Source organism: Muscardinus avellanarius (assembly GCF_963383645.1).
Source record: "Muscardinus avellanarius genome assembly, chromosome: 4".
NCBI lineage: Eukaryota > Metazoa > Chordata > Mammalia > Rodentia > Gliridae > Muscardinus > Muscardinus avellanarius.
The window spans coordinates 116,457,814-116,476,236 of record NC_137789.1 but is presented as its reverse complement, the minus strand read 5'-3'; the positions used below and the strand labels follow the sequence as shown (position 1 = coordinate 116,476,236).

The following is an 18,423-nucleotide window of genomic DNA, read 5'->3' as shown; positions in this document are numbered from 1 at the left end:
ACCTCAGCTACTTAGGCCCTCTGCAACTTAGTGAGACCCTGTTTCAAAATAAAGAATAAAAATAGGGCTGGGGGAATAGGTCAGAGGTAGAATGCCCCTGGATTCAATCCCCAATACCACACCAAAAATATTCACTAATGCTTAATTGCACATTATCTAATTATCAGTAACATTTTCTTAAAATTCATGCATTAAAAATAAGTGTAGAAATTCTCTAAATTCTCCAGAAGTGGCTATCAATTTCTACATATGAATCTTCAACATTTTTTTAAAATGCTAGGGATTAAATCCAGAGCCTCACTGAAGCTGAAGAGCCACCCCTCTTAAAGCTTAGTGCCACTCTATACCACAGAGAACCCTAATGTGAATAACTCCATTTTTAAGTTAGGAGGCTGAGACAGATGATCTCAAGCCTCAGGGAGACCTTCTACAACTTAGGCCATTTCTAAGTAAATAAAACAGGGCCATAGGTGGTGGCCCACACCTATATCAGTACTTGGGAAGCTGAGAAAGGAGGATTGCAGGTTCGAGGACAGCTTCAGTCAGTAGTGAAGACTCTCATCAACCTGGTGAGAACCCTGTTTCAAAATAAAAATAAATGGAGCCAGGAGAGCTCAGAGGTAGATTGCTCCCTGGGTTCAACCCCCAGTAGCCCCCAAATGCTGACGGTATAGGTCAAAGGTAAAATAAAATCAACAATACAAATCTCAAGGACACAAATAACTTCTTAAAGGACATGAATAAGAACTTGAAGAGAAAAAAAAAACCCTCTGCAACTGAATAGGTATTTAAACAAAAGACTAAAGAGTAAAAAATAGGGCTGGGGCTGTAGCTCGAGGTAGAATGCCCCTAGGTTCTATCTCAGGTACTGCAAAAAATAAAAATGTTTGTTCTGTTTTATGGTATTCAATGGCAGCAACTACTGCAAATTTTAGGGGCCCTGTAAAACTAATGATATACTACAAACATACATACACACATAGATACACCACAAACATACATACATACATACATACATATGATAGAAGCATTCTACTTCTGAGATTCCCCCCCAGCCATATGAATCTGAGTTCCTCCAGTCTCACCCTCCATATTCTGGGATTAAAAGTGTGTGCCACCATGCTCCGCTCAAACAAAAGGTTTAAACCTCAAAGGTCAGAAAACGATTCTAGGTTTTGAACAGAAAAAGACAAAAGTCTTTGTCAAAGGCTTTTCAAATTTTAGTACTAACCTTGAGTAGCCCTAAAAGGCAGCCCCAAATCAGCTTCTTTTTTGGGGAGCGGGGTTTGAGATGTTTTGGAGATGGCCATAATTTTCCTAAAAGTAAATGTTTTAATAGCACCGGCCTAGAGCTGGGGTTTAAATGCAGTAGTATTTGCCTAGCATGCTCATGGACCAGAGGTCCAATCCCTAGCACAATATATAGACACCACTCTAAGAAATAAAAATCTTTAATGCCGGGCGTGGTGGCGCACACTTGTAATCCCCGAGCTTGGGAGGCAGAGACAGGAGGATCGCGCAGGTTCGAAGCCAGCCCTGAGCGCTGGCTTAGGAGACCCTGTTTCCAAATAAAAATGTAAAAATAGGTCTGGGAGTGTAGCCCGGAGGTAGAAGGGTTTCCAGGAACCCCAGTCACACACACACACACACACACACACACACACACACACACACACACACACCCAAAAAAAAAAAAAGAAATAAAAATCTTTAGCCAAGTATGGCGGCACACACATCCATATAATCCCCGTTCTTGGTATGCTGATGGGCAGATCATAAATTCAAGGTCAGCCTTAGCAAGTAGACTCTCCATCTAGTGATACCCTGTTTCAAAATGAAAAGAAAAAAAAAAATAGGGATAGCTCAAAGGTAGAATGTCCTTGAATTCATAGTACCCTTCCAAAAGAAATAAAAATCTATAAAGAATGAGCCGGGCGTGGTGGCACATGCTTGTAATCCCAGCATTCAGAAGGCTGAGACTGGAGGATCGAGGTTCACCGACAGCCTCAGCTGCTTAGTGAGGCCCTCTGCAACTCAGTGAGACCTGGTTTCAAAATAAATAAAAAATAGGGCAGGGGGTGTAGCTCGGAGGTCGAATGCCCCTGGGTTCCATCCCCAGACCCCCCCAAAAAATCTATAAAGAATGATTTGAGATCAAAGAGGGGGCGCTGGACACCGTGGTACCCACAATCCCAGTATTAGGGAGGCTAAAACAGAAGGATTTGCAGGTCTGTAGCCAGCCTCAGCCAACTTTGTGAGGCCCTCAGCAACTTAATGAGACCCAGTTTCAAACTAAAAAAGGGCTGGCTGTAAGCTCCTGGGTTCAATCCCTAGTACCACAAAAGAAGTGAAAACAATTTAAAAAATGAAGAGGGAAAAATATAAAAGGACAACACCAAAACTTTCTCATGAAAATTTAAAATCTGACAAGTCACTCTAATCAAGCATGGAGAGGGCTTCATGTGGTTGTTTTTTCAGCTCTAGTACATTTCCTTTTTCAACGTAATGACTAAAATTCAACATAAACGTGTATTTTAGAAGCAAACACAAAAATATCTTTTTTTGTGTGTGTGTGGTACTGTGGTTCCTGGAAGCCCTTCTACCTCCGGGCTACACTCCCAGACCTCTCTTTACATTTTTTTTTATTTGGAAACAGTGTCTCCTAAGCCAGCGCGCGCGGCTGGCTTCGAACCTGCGCGATCCTCCTGTCTCTGCCTCCCAAGCACGGGGATTACAAGCGTGCGCCACCACGCCCGGCTAAAATATCTACTTATCTTTACTGTAAATCTTAGCACTATACAAGCAAGCAAACTAGTTTTGATTGTTGGATCAGGCTGTGTCCGTGGGAAGATTCACAAGAAAACAAAACAAATATCATCTATTAAGAAACACTAGGGTCCAGGCGTGGTGGCACGGGCTTGTAATCCCAGTGCTTGGGAGGGGGAGACTGGAGGATCACGCAGGTTTGAAGCAGGCCGCACTGGCTTAAGAGACCCTATTTCCAAATAAAAAAAAGTATAAAATAGGTCTGGGAGTATAGCCTGGAGGTAGGAGGGCTTCCAGGAACCCCAGTACCACCAAAAAAAAAAAAAAAAAAAAAAAGAAAGAAAGAAAGAAAGAAAGAAACACTAGGCAGCTGGGTGGGCATGGTGGCGCACCCTTGTTCAGAATTCCAGGAGACTGAAGGATAGAAGTTCCCAGACCGCCTCAGCTACTTATGCTCTCTGCAACTTAGTGAGACCCTGTTTCAAAATAAAGACTAAAAAACAGGGCAGGGGGTGTAGCTCTGAAGGAGGTTGAATGCTCCTGGGTTCTATCCCCAGACCTGGGAAAAAAAAAAAAAAAAGAAAGAAAAAAAAAAAGCCACTAGCCAGGCGTGGTGCCATGTACTTGTAATCCCAGCATAGGTGAGGCTGAGACATTCAAGGACAGCCTCAGTTACTCTTAGTGAGGCCCTTTGCAACTCAGCGAGACCTATTTCAAAATAAAGAATAAAAGATAGATTTGAGAGTATAGCTCAGAGGTAGAATGCCCCTGGGTTCCATCTCCAGTACCCCCACACACACAGAAAAAAAAAAAAAAAAAAAAAACAACAACAACACTAACTCACTAACTTTTAAATCTGTAACGGTGGTTGAAATTAGCCAGCTTTGGAACATGAACTATTTTAAAGGGGGGACTTTCCATCTCATGTGTTTGTGGTGGCACACAACTGTAATCCCAAATAAGTGGATGGCATCTCGGCTTTAGTTAGTGAGACCCTGTTAAAAAAAAAAAAAAAAAGCCTGGGGGTTTATCTCAAGTGGTGGAATGCCCGGGAGTTCAATCCTAAACACCACAAACAAAACAAAAACCACCACTCTAGAACTCTAGAATTCTATTTACAAAACAATCTGCTCTAATACCTTAATATAATCCAGCTCAACCTTTCTTTGCAACAATGTCAAGGTTAATCACTACTATGCTTTAAGAATTCCAAGTATTAGCCAAGTATAGCAAAATACAGGTAGGCCCAGATACTTGGAAGTGCAAGACAAAAGGATCACTTGAACCAAGTCTAGACCAGCTTTGGGAAATGTATTAAGACAGAGGCTCAAAACAAACAAAGTGATCCAAGCTTGGTGGAGTATGCTAGTAATCCCAGTTCTTAGGAGTCTGGGACAGGAGGATTGCAGGTTCACAGCCAGCCTCAACAACCTGTAAGGCCCTCTGCAATTTAGTGAGACCCTGTTAATAGGGCTGGCTCAGAGACAGAATGTTTTGTTGTTGTTGTCTTGCGGGTCTGGGGATGGAACCCAGGGACAGTCTACATCCAAGCTACAGCCCTGTCCTATTTTTTTTTTTTATCCATTTTGAAACCAGGTCTCACCGAATTGCAGAGGGCCTCACTAAGTAGTTGAGGCCTACAAACCGCAATCTGTGGGTCTGATCTCGGGCCTCCCTAATGCTGGGATTACAAGCCATGTGCCACCACACCCGGGTGAGACAGTATTAGGGTGAGACAGAATACGATTATAGCTCAGAGGTAGAATGCCCCCAGGTATCCCCAGTTGTGCAAAAAAAACCCCCAACAACAACAAACCTCCAAGTGTTAGCAGCACCAATTTAAAATGCGCAGGCTTGTAATCCCTGCGCTTGGGAGGCTGAGACAGGAGGAGGATCACACAGGTTCGAAGCCAGCCTAAGATACTTAGTGAGACCCTGTTTCCAAATAAAATATAAAATGGGTCTGGGAGTATAGCCCAGAGGTTCCACCCCCAGTACCACCAAAAAAAAAAAAAAAAAAACAACCACAAACCAGCAGTTACACCGGGCATGGCACACACTTGTAATCTCAGCATTTGGGAGGCTGAGACAGGAAAAGTGCTTGGTTCTCGGACAGCCTCAGCTATTTAATGAGGCCCTCTGCAACTCAGTGAGACCCTGTTTCAAAATAAAGAATAAAAAATAGGGTTGGGGGTATAGCTCGGAGATAAAATGCCCCTGGGTTCCATTCCCAGTACCACAAAACAGAAAAGGCTCGGAGATAAAATGCCCCTTGGGGTTCTATCCCAATACTGCAAAATAAATAAGCACACAAAACTTCAAAAATGTTATTTTCTAACTACTAAGCAGAAGAACTCAGAGAAAACCACATTTGTATTCCATTTATACAAAAACAGTGTGACAAGATCTGTGGCTATGCTGAAGCACAAATGGAAGGAGTGCAACTATGAAATGACTACCAATGGGCATAATGTATTTTTTTGAATAACAATGTTCTAAAATTGAGTGACAACTCTGAATGTACTAAAACCCACTGAAGTGCACATTTTATTTCATTTTTGTTGTGCTGGGGATTGATGCCAAGGGCATTCTAATTTCCACCTAAACCCCCAGCCCTATTTTACTTTTCTACTGAAACAAGCTGTCACTAGGTTGATGAGAATCTCACGACTTGCAGCTTTTCCGTAATAATCATACACACACACACACACTTTTTTTAAATTATTTTTGGGTGGTACTGGGGGTGGAACCCAGGGGCTTTCTACCTCCGGGCTACACTCCAAGACCTATTTTTTATTTTATTTGGAAACAGGGTCTAAGTTGCTAACAGCCTCACTAAGTATCTGAGGCTGGCCTCGAACCTGTGCAATCCTCCTGTCTCAGCCTCCCAAGCACAGCAATTACAAGCATGAGCCATCAACTCAGGTATAATTTTTTTTTTTTAATTTGAAAATAGGATCTCGCTAAATTGCTGAGGCCGGCCTTGAACCTGTGATCCTTCTGTCTCAGCCTCTCAAGTACTGGTATTATAGGCTACCAGGCCTAGGCTACTTTGGCAATCTTGAGAAAGCATTAAGAACAGGCAGTTTTTTTTTTTTTAATGTTTTTAAGGCTAAGAAAATAGGCAACAGACTTACTATAAAGAATTATATCCATTACTGTAAACTTAGGCTTTGCCTTTCCCTGTTGTGCTGTCTTCAAAGAATATTACCCATGTAGTTGTCCTGTGTTCTTAAGGAACAAAAACCATCACACACACACACACACACACACACACACACACACACACACAAAAGAAAACTCCCACTCCACCACCATGTGACTAAGCTTACACTTTGTCTAATAGGCTTATTTCCTGGTTCAAAATAGCACTATACCCCAATACTAAAGAAAAAGTCTTGACTACCAACTAACTGTATTTTGAAGTATGTGACCCCCACAGCTTTAATACGATTTAAAAAAACCCTCTCTACACGAAATACAACTCATAGAAAGTTAACATTGAAAACAACTCAATTCTCCATAAACACATATTTCTGCCAATCACTGGTTTTGTTTTAACAGCTGTTTCCCGAAAGAACTCCTACAAATTCTCACCCCTTTGAGCAAACTGCACAAAATATAAATACCCCAACGTTAAAAAAAAAAGCGGTATCATATACAGTTGTTGATTGGCCCGACAACCTATTTGAACCTGCTAGTTTCACATTCCTATGTGATAAGTCACCCCTGCTTACAAAATTGCTCGCGAAACCTTTATGAACGTTCAGACATGGAAACAATCCCTTTGGAAAACGAGTACGTACTCTTTTCGAAGTTCCAAATCTGGAATATAAGGGCCGGCTAAGCGTCCTTTATTCCTCCCGGGAGACTTTCCGTTTACCTAGCTGCCCCAGAGAGCTAGGGAGAGTACTTCCCCTCCCGTCCAGCAGCCAGGACAGGCTCAGAACCTTCGCCACCGGGCGGCGGAATTACAAAGGAGGACGTCTGCCTCCTTTGTCCTGGATTTGGGAGTCGAGCGCGTTCGTCGCCATTGGCTTTCCTCCCCCAGCTCCAGCCTCTCTCAGCTTGGGAATCTGCGTCAGAAGTCACTCGCAGTCCCGCCAGCCCAGGGATCCCTGCCGAAACTGCGGAGGAAGGGAGGCCGCGGCGGGAGACCGGGCCCGCCGGCGCCATTTCCCCCGGAGGGAGCGCGCCGCGGCCCCGGCCCGCCCCGCGCCCAGCGCCCGGCTCGCTCCGCGGCCCGCCCTCGCCCTCGCCCTCGCCCTCCCGGGCGCGGCGTCCGCCCCAGCCCGGTCTTCTCGACCAGCTTCCCGAAGCTCGGGAACAAAAGTAGCGAGGGCGGGAAGCCGAGGTGACCGCGCCACCGTGCCCAAGATGGCGGAGGCCAGGCCGGCAGGGGCGGGGAGGCCGAGCCCCTCCGCGCCCGCCGCGGCCGCTCCCCGCCGGCCGCCGCCCTCGAGGTGGGGGCCGCAGCCCGGCGCCCGGCGCCGCGACCCCCGCACGCCCGCCCCGCCGCCGCCCGCGCCCCGCGTCCTTCGCCCGACTCCGCTCGACGCCACCGGCCCAACCTACCCCCTGTACTTCAGATACCCTGACGGGCGAGAGCAGCAGCGGCTCCGGTGCTCGCGGGTCCCGGCGTGGAGGGCGAAGGCGCTCGCCCGGCCTGGCGCTCCCACAACGGCCTCCCAACCGTCCCCGGCGGCGACAACCGCTAAGGAAGCTGCGCAGCTCGCCGACTGGCTGGGGGATGGGGCGGGCGGGCGGGCGGGCGGGGGCGGGGCGAGACTGGCGCCGCTCTCGCGAGACCCGGCGCGCAAGCCTCGGCGCGGGCCGGCCAGTGCGCATGCGCGCCGGGCGCCGAGCCCGGGTGGGGGAGGGGCGGCGCCCCGGCTCTCCTTGTCTACCCCGCAGCCCCGGCGTTCCCGGAGGCCGCCGCTCTGCCCGCTGCGGGAGGACCCAGGCGGCCCCAGCAACGGCAGCCTGCCCGCGTGCTTTGAAGAAGCCATGCCGTCGCTATTTGGAAAAGTTCTTTCACGGTTCGGTCCCTCTAAGGCCCGCCCTCCCCCAGTGTGGAAGAGGCGCCACGTGGTTTGGCCGTCCAACGCCGGGAGCGCTTCCCTTGTTCACCATGTTTGCCTTTTTCAGTAAAAAAAATAAAAAGGGGAGAGGTGTGAGTATTTCTCGGCTGCCAAGGATAAGGTGCGCACCAGGCCCGTTTTCGGCTTTTCACCGGAGTGGGCGGCGCGGAGCCCGGGCTTCTGCATTGATTTCGTCCCTTCTCCTTTTTCCTTTTCTATCCATTAAAATAACATTGACCACTCAGGTGCTGCGGCGGACTTCGAGTTGTATTTTAGAGCTTTACATTCTTGAAATTGTGATTACAGATTGTGCTTAATAAATACACTTTGTTTACTCTGAATCTGTCTTGCCACAGATTCCCAATGACACATTATGAATGGGCTTTTTTTCCATCAGAAGTCTACTGCGGGAAGAGAAGGATTTTTTCTTTATTCTTTTTAGTACTGAGGAGTGAGCCCAGGGTCAGCCTACCTCCAAGCTACACCTCCAAGCCCTCTTTTTATTTTTTATTTTGAAACGGTCTCACTAAATTGCTGAGGCTGTCCTTGAACCTGTAACCCTTCTGTTTCAGCCTCCCAGAGTACTGGGGTCACAGGCTTGCGCCACCACGCCTGACTATATATTGCCTTTTTAAAGTTTGAAATGTAAACGGAATACCTATGTAAAGTATGAAGGGCAGTCCTAATAAAGAGACCAAAGCAAGTTTAGGTACAAAAGTGGAAATGTATATCCAGTATGAAAGAGATTAATTTAGCCGAAGCCAGAGCTTCCTGTAGGATGAGTTGAGGTTACAAATGCTAGCCAGGTGTGGTGGCCCACGCTTGTGACCCCAGTACTTGGGAGGCTGAGACAGGAGGAACGCAGGTTTGCAGCCAGCCTCAGCTACTTAGGCCCTCTGCAATTTACTGAAACCCTGTTTCAAGGTAAAAAATAAAAAATAGGGCTGGGAGTGTAGAAGGGAGGTAGAATGCCCTTGAATTCAACACCCAGTACCGCACACACATTAAAAAAAAAAAAAAGGTTACAAAGGTGGATGAAGCTTAGGTTGTAATCATCTTTTAAAAGCCAGCCAAGCCGGGCGTGGTGGCGCACGCTTGTAATCCCCGCGCTTGGGAGGCTGAGACAGGAGGATCGCACGGGTTCCAAGCCAGCCTCAGTTACTTAGGCTTTCAGCAACTTAGTGAGACCGTTTCCAAATAAAAAAATATAAAAATGGTCTGGGAGTATATCCTGGAGGTAGAAAGCCTCTGGGTTCCACCCCTAGTACCACCACCAAAAAAAAAAAAAAAAAAGAATAAAAGCCAGCCAAAAGACTTTGGCCTTTGTGCTACAGATACTGAGAAGTCTACTATGGGAAGAGAAGATGTTAGTTTAGAAGGATGAATGAAACCCTTAGTGTGTAATATGGAGACAGGAAGCCACTTAAGGTAATGGAAACTTCCACTGAAGTAATGGAAAGTTCCATTTCATGGCTTTAATTGATCTTCAAGCCTGGTTAAGACACATATGGACAAAAAGAATTGCCCAGGACATAGGGCTCTACTGCCATCCATTAGTCCACCTCAGGATACTCCTCAGAGGAAGGGGAAAAGGACAGTGTGATCATCATTACAAGAGAGAAAAAACAAAGATGTTATAACTATAGCTCATAGTTACTGAGAGTTTACCTAATCTAGGCATTGTATGCAACTCACTGTCTCTTTATGCCCCTGAAAAATAATTACTATGATCATTTTATGGATGAAATGTCTAGTCCCAGAGAAATAAAAATAGTTGCCCAAGGTGACAAGGCTGAGTGGTCAAGCTAGGGTTGGAACCCGAGGTTTTACTTCAAGGGCTAAGGTCTTAAAACACTGAAACCACTTTTGGTTTCAAATAACTTACCTATGCTCCTCTTGGCTTTACTCTATTGGGAGATCTTACCTCTCTCTCTCTCTCTCTTTTTTTTTCTTTTTTTTTTCCTCAGTGCTGTAGATGGAACCCAGGGGCATTCTATCTCAGAGCTAAAACCCCAGCCCTATTTGCTTATTCTTTATTTTGAAACAGGATTTCACTAAGTTGTGGAGGGCCTCACTAACTAGCTGAGGCTGGCCATTAACCTGCAATTCTCCTGTCTCAAATCTCCCAAGTACTGGGATTACAAGCATGAGCCACCTCACCTGGCTGGAAGATATTTTCTTACTAATTTATTGGTTGGAGACTTTTGAAGGGACCTGAAACATGTTTGTCCTGGTATCAGTGACACTGTGAGGTCCCCCTTCTTTTTTATTTTTATTTATTTTGGTACTGGGAGTTGAAACTAGAGACATTCTACCTCTGAGCTACACCTCCAGCCCTATTTTCTTTATTTTTTGTTTACTTATTGCTTTTTTTTTTTTTTTTTTGGTGGTACCAGGAACTGAACCCAGAGGCATTCTACCTCTGAGCTATATATCCTTAGCCCTATTTTTAATTTTTTGTTTTGAAACAGGGTCTCACTAGGTTGCTGAAGGACTAAGTTGCTGAGGCTGTCCTTGAAGCTGTGATTCTCCTATCTCAGCCTCCTAAATACTGGTATCACAGATATACACCACCACATCCAGCTTCTGTTTTAATTTTTTGTATGTGTGGAACTGGGGGTGGAACCCAGGGGCCTTCTACCTCTGGGCTATACCTCCGGACCTATTTTATTTGGAAAAGCATCTCACTAAATTAAATTGCTAAAGCTGGCTTTGAACCTGCCATCCTCCTGTCAAAGCGTCCCAAGTGCTGGGATTACAAGTGTGTATCACCATACCTGGTGTGTGTGTGTGTGTGTGTGTGTGTGTGTGTGTGTTTTGAGACAGGATCTCACTAAATTGCTGAGAGTCTCACTGATTTGTTGAGACTGGCCTTGAACCTATGATCCACCTGTCTCAGCCTCCCAAGTACTGGGATTACAGGCATGCACCACTGTAACTGGCTCCTTCTCCTTTTTTAAGCATTTTATTTTAGAGCTGGGTTTGAACCCAGAACTTTTTAAAATAATTGCTATATTAGTAAAATTCTAAGCTCCCACACTTTAGATGTTTTTCCCTTGGTTTTCTTCCAAGGCTTCAAATTACATAGCTACTTTATCTTTTCAGTCTTTCAACCTGATTTGGTAGATGGAATTCTGTAATCCCTTTTACCTCTTGTCTGAATTCAAACATCTACTGCCTGATTGAATTTGGTATTTGCTTCACATACTTTGCATGGTTATGGGCCACAATACTAAAATCAAGCTAATGACATGAATGACTTTTCTCCACAAATGCAATGTTTCCTTTGTTTTTGTTTTTTGTTTGTTTTGGTTTTTGGCCATATGTTTCTGTGCATTGGGCAGTTTTTGCAAGTGTGAAGATTAGGAAGGGCTTGGCGTTGGTGTATACATTCCTTTTATATCTTTATTATTACAGTAAGTAGGAAGTTTTGAGTTAAAATATATCATACAGTGGCAAATATAAATTTTATTTGGCTCACTATTTTTACTACTTTTCTCAGAAAAGAAATGTGTGTCAACTATTCTCATTTGCAAGTTGAATCCTATAAGTTAGGCTTGGTGAGTTGGCTTACTGCTGCTCTGTGGTCCCTATAGAATGGTTTCCTTATTGATCTCTGAGGAACTGTTCCCATAGAGATGGTTAGAACTAAGGGCTCCCAGCTGCTTTGTCCCCCCACCCCCACCCCTTGTCTTCCTTTCAGTGGTTCGGTGCTTTCCTATTAACTTAGAGATCAGAGGGACCCTGGAGAGGATCTTGTTAGAGGCTATAACGAAAGAAAAGAAAAGGAGAAGGAAATAGAAGCGCCCACACCTCCCAAAGGAAAACAAAATGAACATGTGACCATGTGTTACACCATAGCAGTGAAGAGGAGAGGAAAATTCCATGCACAGCCCAAGTGAGAGAGAAAGGAATTAAAAGACAGCCCTCTTCTGGGGGAGGGAAGGCATGCTAACTCAAAACTGGCTTACAGTAGTTATCCATATACTCCTAAGGGCATTGAAAAGTACCAAAAAACTGAGTTATGATGATCATTTTGCCTATATGAAAAGCAAAGAAAAAACAAAACCCGTAGAAACTCATTTTAGGACTATGTCTAATTAAGGTATTCAAAGCCTTTTGAACAGTAAATCTGACTTGCCAAGGCTTTGTGAACTGCTTATTCTAAGACTGATACGTATCTACTGTCTTTAGAAAGCACTGATCTCCTTTGATATGATTCAGTATGTTTCTCAAGACAGGGATTAATTGCAGTTTATATTCTTGATACTTCATTTCTCTTAAGTCACTTAAGTGTTCACTGTGGGACTATGGAAACCAAAAGGCCTCACCCAATTTTAATAATTATGATACTAAGTAAACAAATGGAAACTCTAAAGGAAGAAAATATCTAACACATTTTTTTCTTTAATTTTTGAAACTAGTTAAAAGTGTTGTACAGCCTATCTGACCCATTGGATTACAATGAAAGCCAAGAAAAAGAACTACAAAGGATAGTTCCCTAATGAACTAAATTACTGTTCTGCTTTTAGTATGTCATAGGCACAGTGATAACTTAGAAATGCACCATAGATGACAGAGTAATGCCATTTCTCCCAACATGATTTTAAGCTTCTTAGTAGTAGATAAAAGAACAAGCTTTATTCGGCATGTACTTAATGCCTCTCAGTGTGCAAGCAATAATGATGATAGACTGGGGGCAGAAGCCCTTTAAGCAATTTATTTATTTTATTTATTTAGTTGTTTTGGTACTGGGGATTGAACCCAGGAGTGTTTTACCTCTGAGCTACAACCCCCAGCCCAATTTTATTTTATTTTATTTTTATTATTATTACTTGTGGTACTGGGGGTGGAACCCAGGGACATCCTTTCTCCGAGGTACAACCCAGCCCAATCTTTTTTTTTTTTTTTTTTTTTTTTTGTGGGTCTGGGGATGGAACCCTGGGCATTCGATCTCTGAGTTACACCCCCGCCCTATTTTTTTATTCTTTATTTTGAACCGGGTCTCGCTGAGTTGCAGAGGGCCTCACTAAGTAGCTGAGGCTGTCCGCGAACCGTGATCCTCTGGTCTCAGCCTCCAGAATGCTGAGATTATAAGCATGTGCCACCACACCCGTCTCCAATTTTTAATTCTATATTATGACACAGGGTCTCACTGAGTTGCAAAGGACCTCACTAAGTAGCTGAGGCTGTCCTTGAACCACAATCCTCCTGTCTCAGCCTCCCAAGTACTGGGATTACAAGTGTGCACCACCACACTTGGCCCCAGCCCAATTCATTTTGAAGCAGCATCTGGCTAAATTATATTAGAGAGCTAGCCTCTAAGGCGATCCTCCTGTCTCAGCCTCCCAAATACTGGGATTACTGGCATATGCCACCACACCTCTGCAGCAAAATTGTTATTTTATGGACCAAGAAATCAAAGAATAATTGGAGATAATGTTCTAAATTTGCACAAAAAAAATTCAATGATAAAACATAAAATTGCCTTCATGATCAAGGAGTAAGACCAGGTTCCAATCCCAATTCTGACACTTACCTATCAGCTGCCAGTTAAATCAGTCTGAAGCAATTATCTTTTGTGAACCTCAATTTCATAATCTCTAAATTGCTTTGTTAGAACCCAGCGAAATGGCACACACCTGTAATCCCTGTACTTGGGAGGCTAAAACAGGAGGATTATAAGTTTATAAGTTAAAGGTCAACCTCAGCAATTTAGCAAGACCCTATTCCAAAATAAAAAGGCCTGGGGATGTAGCCTAGAAGTAGAATGCTCCTGGATTCAATCCCTAGTACCTAAAACAAAGGGTTGTTAGGTTATTATGGGGGAGTAGAGATTAGAAATTGAAGTATCAGTAACCCCAATGCCATGCTATTTCATGTTTGTTTGGCATTATTAATAAATATGGTTCATTTCTCAGCCAGGCGTGGTGGCGGACGATTATAATCCCAGTACTTGGGAAGATGAGACAGGAGGATTGCAGGTTTGCAGCCAGCCTCAGGTACTTAGAAAGGCCATCTGCAACTTAGACTGTGTTTCAAAATAAAGAATAAATAATAGGGCTGGGAGTATAGATCAGAGGTAGAATGTCCTTGGTTCTATCTCTAGTACTGCAAAAATAAAAAATGAAAATGGTTCATTCTTGTTAATCTTATTTTAAGAGTAAATTTAATAGATTTTTTCTAATATGTACAGTGTTACTGTACATATTAGAAAAATACATATTGTTGAAAGCCAGGAAGTTATTCCAGTAAAATCAGTGGACTCAGATGAACACCAAGGATCATTTGTGGGAAGAACAAATAATATTTTTTTAAAAAAATAGTATATCAGCCAGGCGTGGTGGCGCATGCTTGTAATCCCAGCATTTGGGAGGCTGAGACCGGTGGATCACAGTTTGCAGACAGCCTCAGCTACTTAGTGAGGCCCTCTGCAACTCAGTGAGACTTGCTCTCAAAATAAAGAATAAAAAAATAGGGCTGGAGGTGCTTCTCGGAGGTAGAATGCCTCTGGGTTCCATCTCCAGTACCGAAAAAACAAAAACAAAAAAACATGCTTTTTTGGATACATCTCTGATTTTTTTTTTTTTTTTTTTTTTTTTTTTTGTGGTACTGAGGTTCCTGGAAGCCCTTCTACCTCTGGGCTACACTCCCAGACCTATTTTATATTTTTTTATTTGGAAACAAGGTCTCTTAAGCCAGCGAGGCTGGCTTCCAACCTGCGCAATCCTCCTGTCTTCGCCTCCCAAGCGCGGGGATTACAAGCGTGTGCCACCACGCCCGGCTGATGTGTGTGTGTGTGTGTGTGTGTGTGTGTGTGTGTGTGTGTGTGTATCTGTAGAAAATGACCACCAGAGAGACAGGTCAACATTTGCCTTTGAAAAGTCTAAGGGTCTTGGAATGCCATGACTGGACTTTTGAACTTGGTGAAAGCAGCCTTGTTCCTCAAAGGTAAACTACATTCCTGATTTTCTTGCTTGCACAAACTCTGAGACATCTCGTTTGTTAACCAATGTTTTGTTTGTTTGTTTGTGTTACTGGGAATGGAACCCAGGGACATTCTACCACTGAGCTACACCCCCAGCCCTGCTTTTATTCTGTATTTGGAAACAGGGACTCGCTGAGTTGCAAAGAGCCTCACTAAGTAGCTGAGGCTTTCCGTGAACCGCGATCCTCCTGACTCAGCTCTCCAAATCCTGGGATTACAAGCATGTGCCACCACACCGGGCTGTTAACCATTGTTTTAAGGATCTGAACATCCTCAGCAGTTTACTTATTAACCATTATTGCAAGGACTTTCTGCATGTAATCAGCTGTGTCTGAATGTAACCTTCCTGCTTAAAAGGCCAGTAAAATCTCTGGGAAAGTGACCAACAGGACCTCACCTCAGAGTGTGGCTCCTGGCCTGCCCCTTTCAATCTGCTCCCTGCGTCTGCTGTCTATGTCATTTATTTCCTCTCAGGTGTGCTGGTCATTCCCCACACTGGTGCAGTGGTGCCCACCTGGATCCCAGCCCAGGCAGGTGCAAGTCCATCATGCCATACCCTGCCTTAAAATAAAAAGTAAAAAGAACTGCGCATAGCCAAGCACGGTGGCACATGCCTATAATTCCAGTATTTAGGAGGCTGGAACAGAAGGATGGCAAGTTTGAGGACAGCCTCAGCAAGTGGTGAGACTCTCATCAACCTAGTGAGACCCTGTTTCAAAATAAAAATAACCGGGCTGGGGGTGGACCTCAGAGGTAGAATGCCCCTGGGCTGCATCCCCAGTACCAAAAGTACGTACATATATACATACATACATACATACATACATACATACTAACTATACTTCATTTTAGCCAAAAGGCTGAGAAGCGATATTAAATAAATAATACCAAAGCTAGTTTTGGGTACTCTAAGAAAGAATATGATTAGAGTTCTGTGTACGGTATAAGAAACCAATGCAAATTTGAAAAACATACTCCACTTTGCTAGTATCTTAAATTCAATGTTGAGGCTTAAAAATTAGTGGATCATTTATCTTTAAATCTGTGTGAGAATATCTGAAAACTGATAATTGCTTTTATGGAAAGTAAAACATTAACTTTTAGATTTTTTTTTTCAATAAGAAGCAGGCTGCCAGCTCTTCTGAGACCTTGCAAACTCAGCTTGGAAGGAAAATGAAGCTCCCAATTTTCATAGCAGATGCATTCACAGCAAGAGCATTTCATGGAAATCCTGCTGCTGTTTGCCTCCTCGAAAGTGTAAGTACTTACTTTTCAGGTACAGTTCTTGAACTTCTAGATTCCTATAGAACAAATGACCTATTTCTTTGTTTTTTGTGGTTCTTCTATTTTTTTCTTTCTTTTCTTTTTATTTTTTTGGTACTGGGGATGGAATCCAGGGACATTCTACCTCTGAGCTACACTCCCAACCCTTTTTTTTTTTAAACAGGGTCTCACTGAGTTGCAGAGGGCCTCACTAAGTAGCTGAGGCTGTCCATGAACCTCGATCCTCCTGTCTCCGCCTCCCAAATGCTGGGATTACAAGCGTGCGCCACCACGCTTGGCTGTGGCTTATTTATTTATTTATTTATTTATTTATTTATTTATTGGTACTGGGGATGGAACCCAGGGGCTTTCTACCTCAGAGCCAAACCCCCAGCCCTATTTTTTAATTCTTTATTTTGAAACAGGGTCTCACTGAATTGCAAAGGGTCTCACTAAGTAGTAGCCGAGGCTATCTTTGAACCACGATCCTCCTGTCTCCGCCTCCCAAATGCTGGGATTACAAGCGTGTGCCACCATGCCCGGGTTGGTTCTTCTATTCTGAAACAGTGTTTCACTAAGTTGCAAAGGGCATCACTAAGTAGCTGAGGCTGACCAAGAACCTGTGCTCCTCCTGTCTCAGCCTCCTAAGTACTGGGATTACAAGTGTGCGCCACCATGCCCAGCACAATTACTTGTTTAAAAAAAAAAACTGAGACCTTCCCATTGTTGTTTCCCTCTTTAGACTTCTTTGGTTTGTGTACTTTGTCATGCTATCAGTGATGTTTGTTTCATTAAGTTATGAGTAATTTATAGGACAAGAATGCTTGTACTCAGGTTGAGTCCAGAGGAATTAAAATTAATATGAAGAAAAACAGGAGCCAATTTAAAAAGAAGAGCAACCCAGGCACAGTGGTGCACTCATGTAATCCCAGTACTTGGGAGGCTGAGACAGGAGGATTGCCACAGGTTCATGGCCAGCCTCAGCTACTTAGTGAGGCCCTCCGCAACTTAGTGAGACCCTGTTTCAAAATAAAGAATAAGCCAGGTTTGGTGGTGTACACCGGTAATCCCAGCATTTGGGAGGCTGAGACAGGAGGCTCGCGGGTTTGAGGACAGCCTCAGCTACTACTTAGGCCCTTTGGAACTCAGTGAGACCCTGTTTCAAAATAAGCGATGGGGGTGTAGCTCAGAGGTAGAATGCCCCCTGGGTTTCATCCCCAGTACTGCAAAAAAAAAAAAAAATAGGGCTGGGGATGAAGCTTGGAGGTAGTATGGCCTGGGTTCAATCTCTGGTACCACAAAATAAAATAAAGTAAGAAAGTAAGACAAAATAAAAACAGAAGAGCTTAGCCAGGAATGGTGATGCATGGCTGTAATTCCAGTACTTGGAAGTCAGAAATAGTAGGATCACAGGTTCAGATCTGGCTTAGCAATTTAGTGAGGCTCTCAGCAAGTTAGCAAGACCGTGTCTTCAAATAAAAAGTGTCAACTGTAATGGTCTACATACATTCATATTACATATATTACTTCTTAAAGCCTCCAACAGAATGAAGTCTTACGGTATAATTTTAAGTTCTGAATATTCTTCCAGTCAGATTTGTAAGGTTAGAGGGAGAAAAGGACTTGTGTTTGGATCCCTGGTCTACCTCATCAAAATGTAAACTTCAAAAGGTTTTTAGCTACTATCCAGGCTGCTAGGGCTATGCTGAATATATTATATTTCTTTCCAAGGTAAAAGAAAAAGCTGGGTTTTTTTTTGTTGTTGTTGTTTGTTTTTTTTGTACTGGGAATGGAACCCAGGGGCATTCAACCTCTGAGCTACACACCCTACTTTTTATTCTTTATTTTGAAACAGGGTCTCACTGAGTTGCAAAGGGCCTGAGTAGTAGCTGAGGATGTCCTTGAACTGTGATCCTCCTGTCGCAGTCTCTCAAGTGCTGGGATTACAAGCATGCACCACCACACCCGGCTAAGAAAAAACATTTGAAAATAACATAACTGTGTTTTCCAAACATTATGTAATGGCTTGAGATGTCGCTGTGGGTTCTTGTTCTTAGCTAATTTTAAAAAAATAGGCCGGGCGTGGTGTCGCACGCTTGTAATCCCTGTGCTTGGAAGGCGGAGAAAGGAGGATTGCGCAGGTTCGAAGCCAGCCGTGCTGGCATAAGAGACCCTGTTTCCAAAAATAAAATAGGTCTGGGAGTGTAGCCCGGAGGTAGAAGGGCTTCCAGGAACCCCAGTACCAAAAAAAAGGGGGAAAAAAAATAGCCTAGCAGGCCGTGGTGGTGCATGCTTGTAATCCCTGCACTTGGGAGGCTGAGACAG

At 43.9% G+C, this 18,423-nt stretch overlaps 1 protein-coding gene across 1 annotated transcript in view; it reads left to right on the top strand.

Moving 5' to 3' along the window:
* Positions 1–16,008: 16,008 nt before the first annotated feature.
* The window catches only part of PBLD (phenazine biosynthesis like protein domain containing), a gene marked incomplete at both ends in the record, with an annotated part of 28,999 nt that continues 26,584 nt past the window's right edge, over positions 16,009–18,423 (top strand). The window contains one exon of the mRNA XM_080694081.1: positions 16,009–16,092. Within this exon, the coding sequence (XP_080550207.1) occupies positions 16,009–16,092 (84 nt within the window). The remainder of the gene's footprint in view (positions 16,093–18,423) is intronic.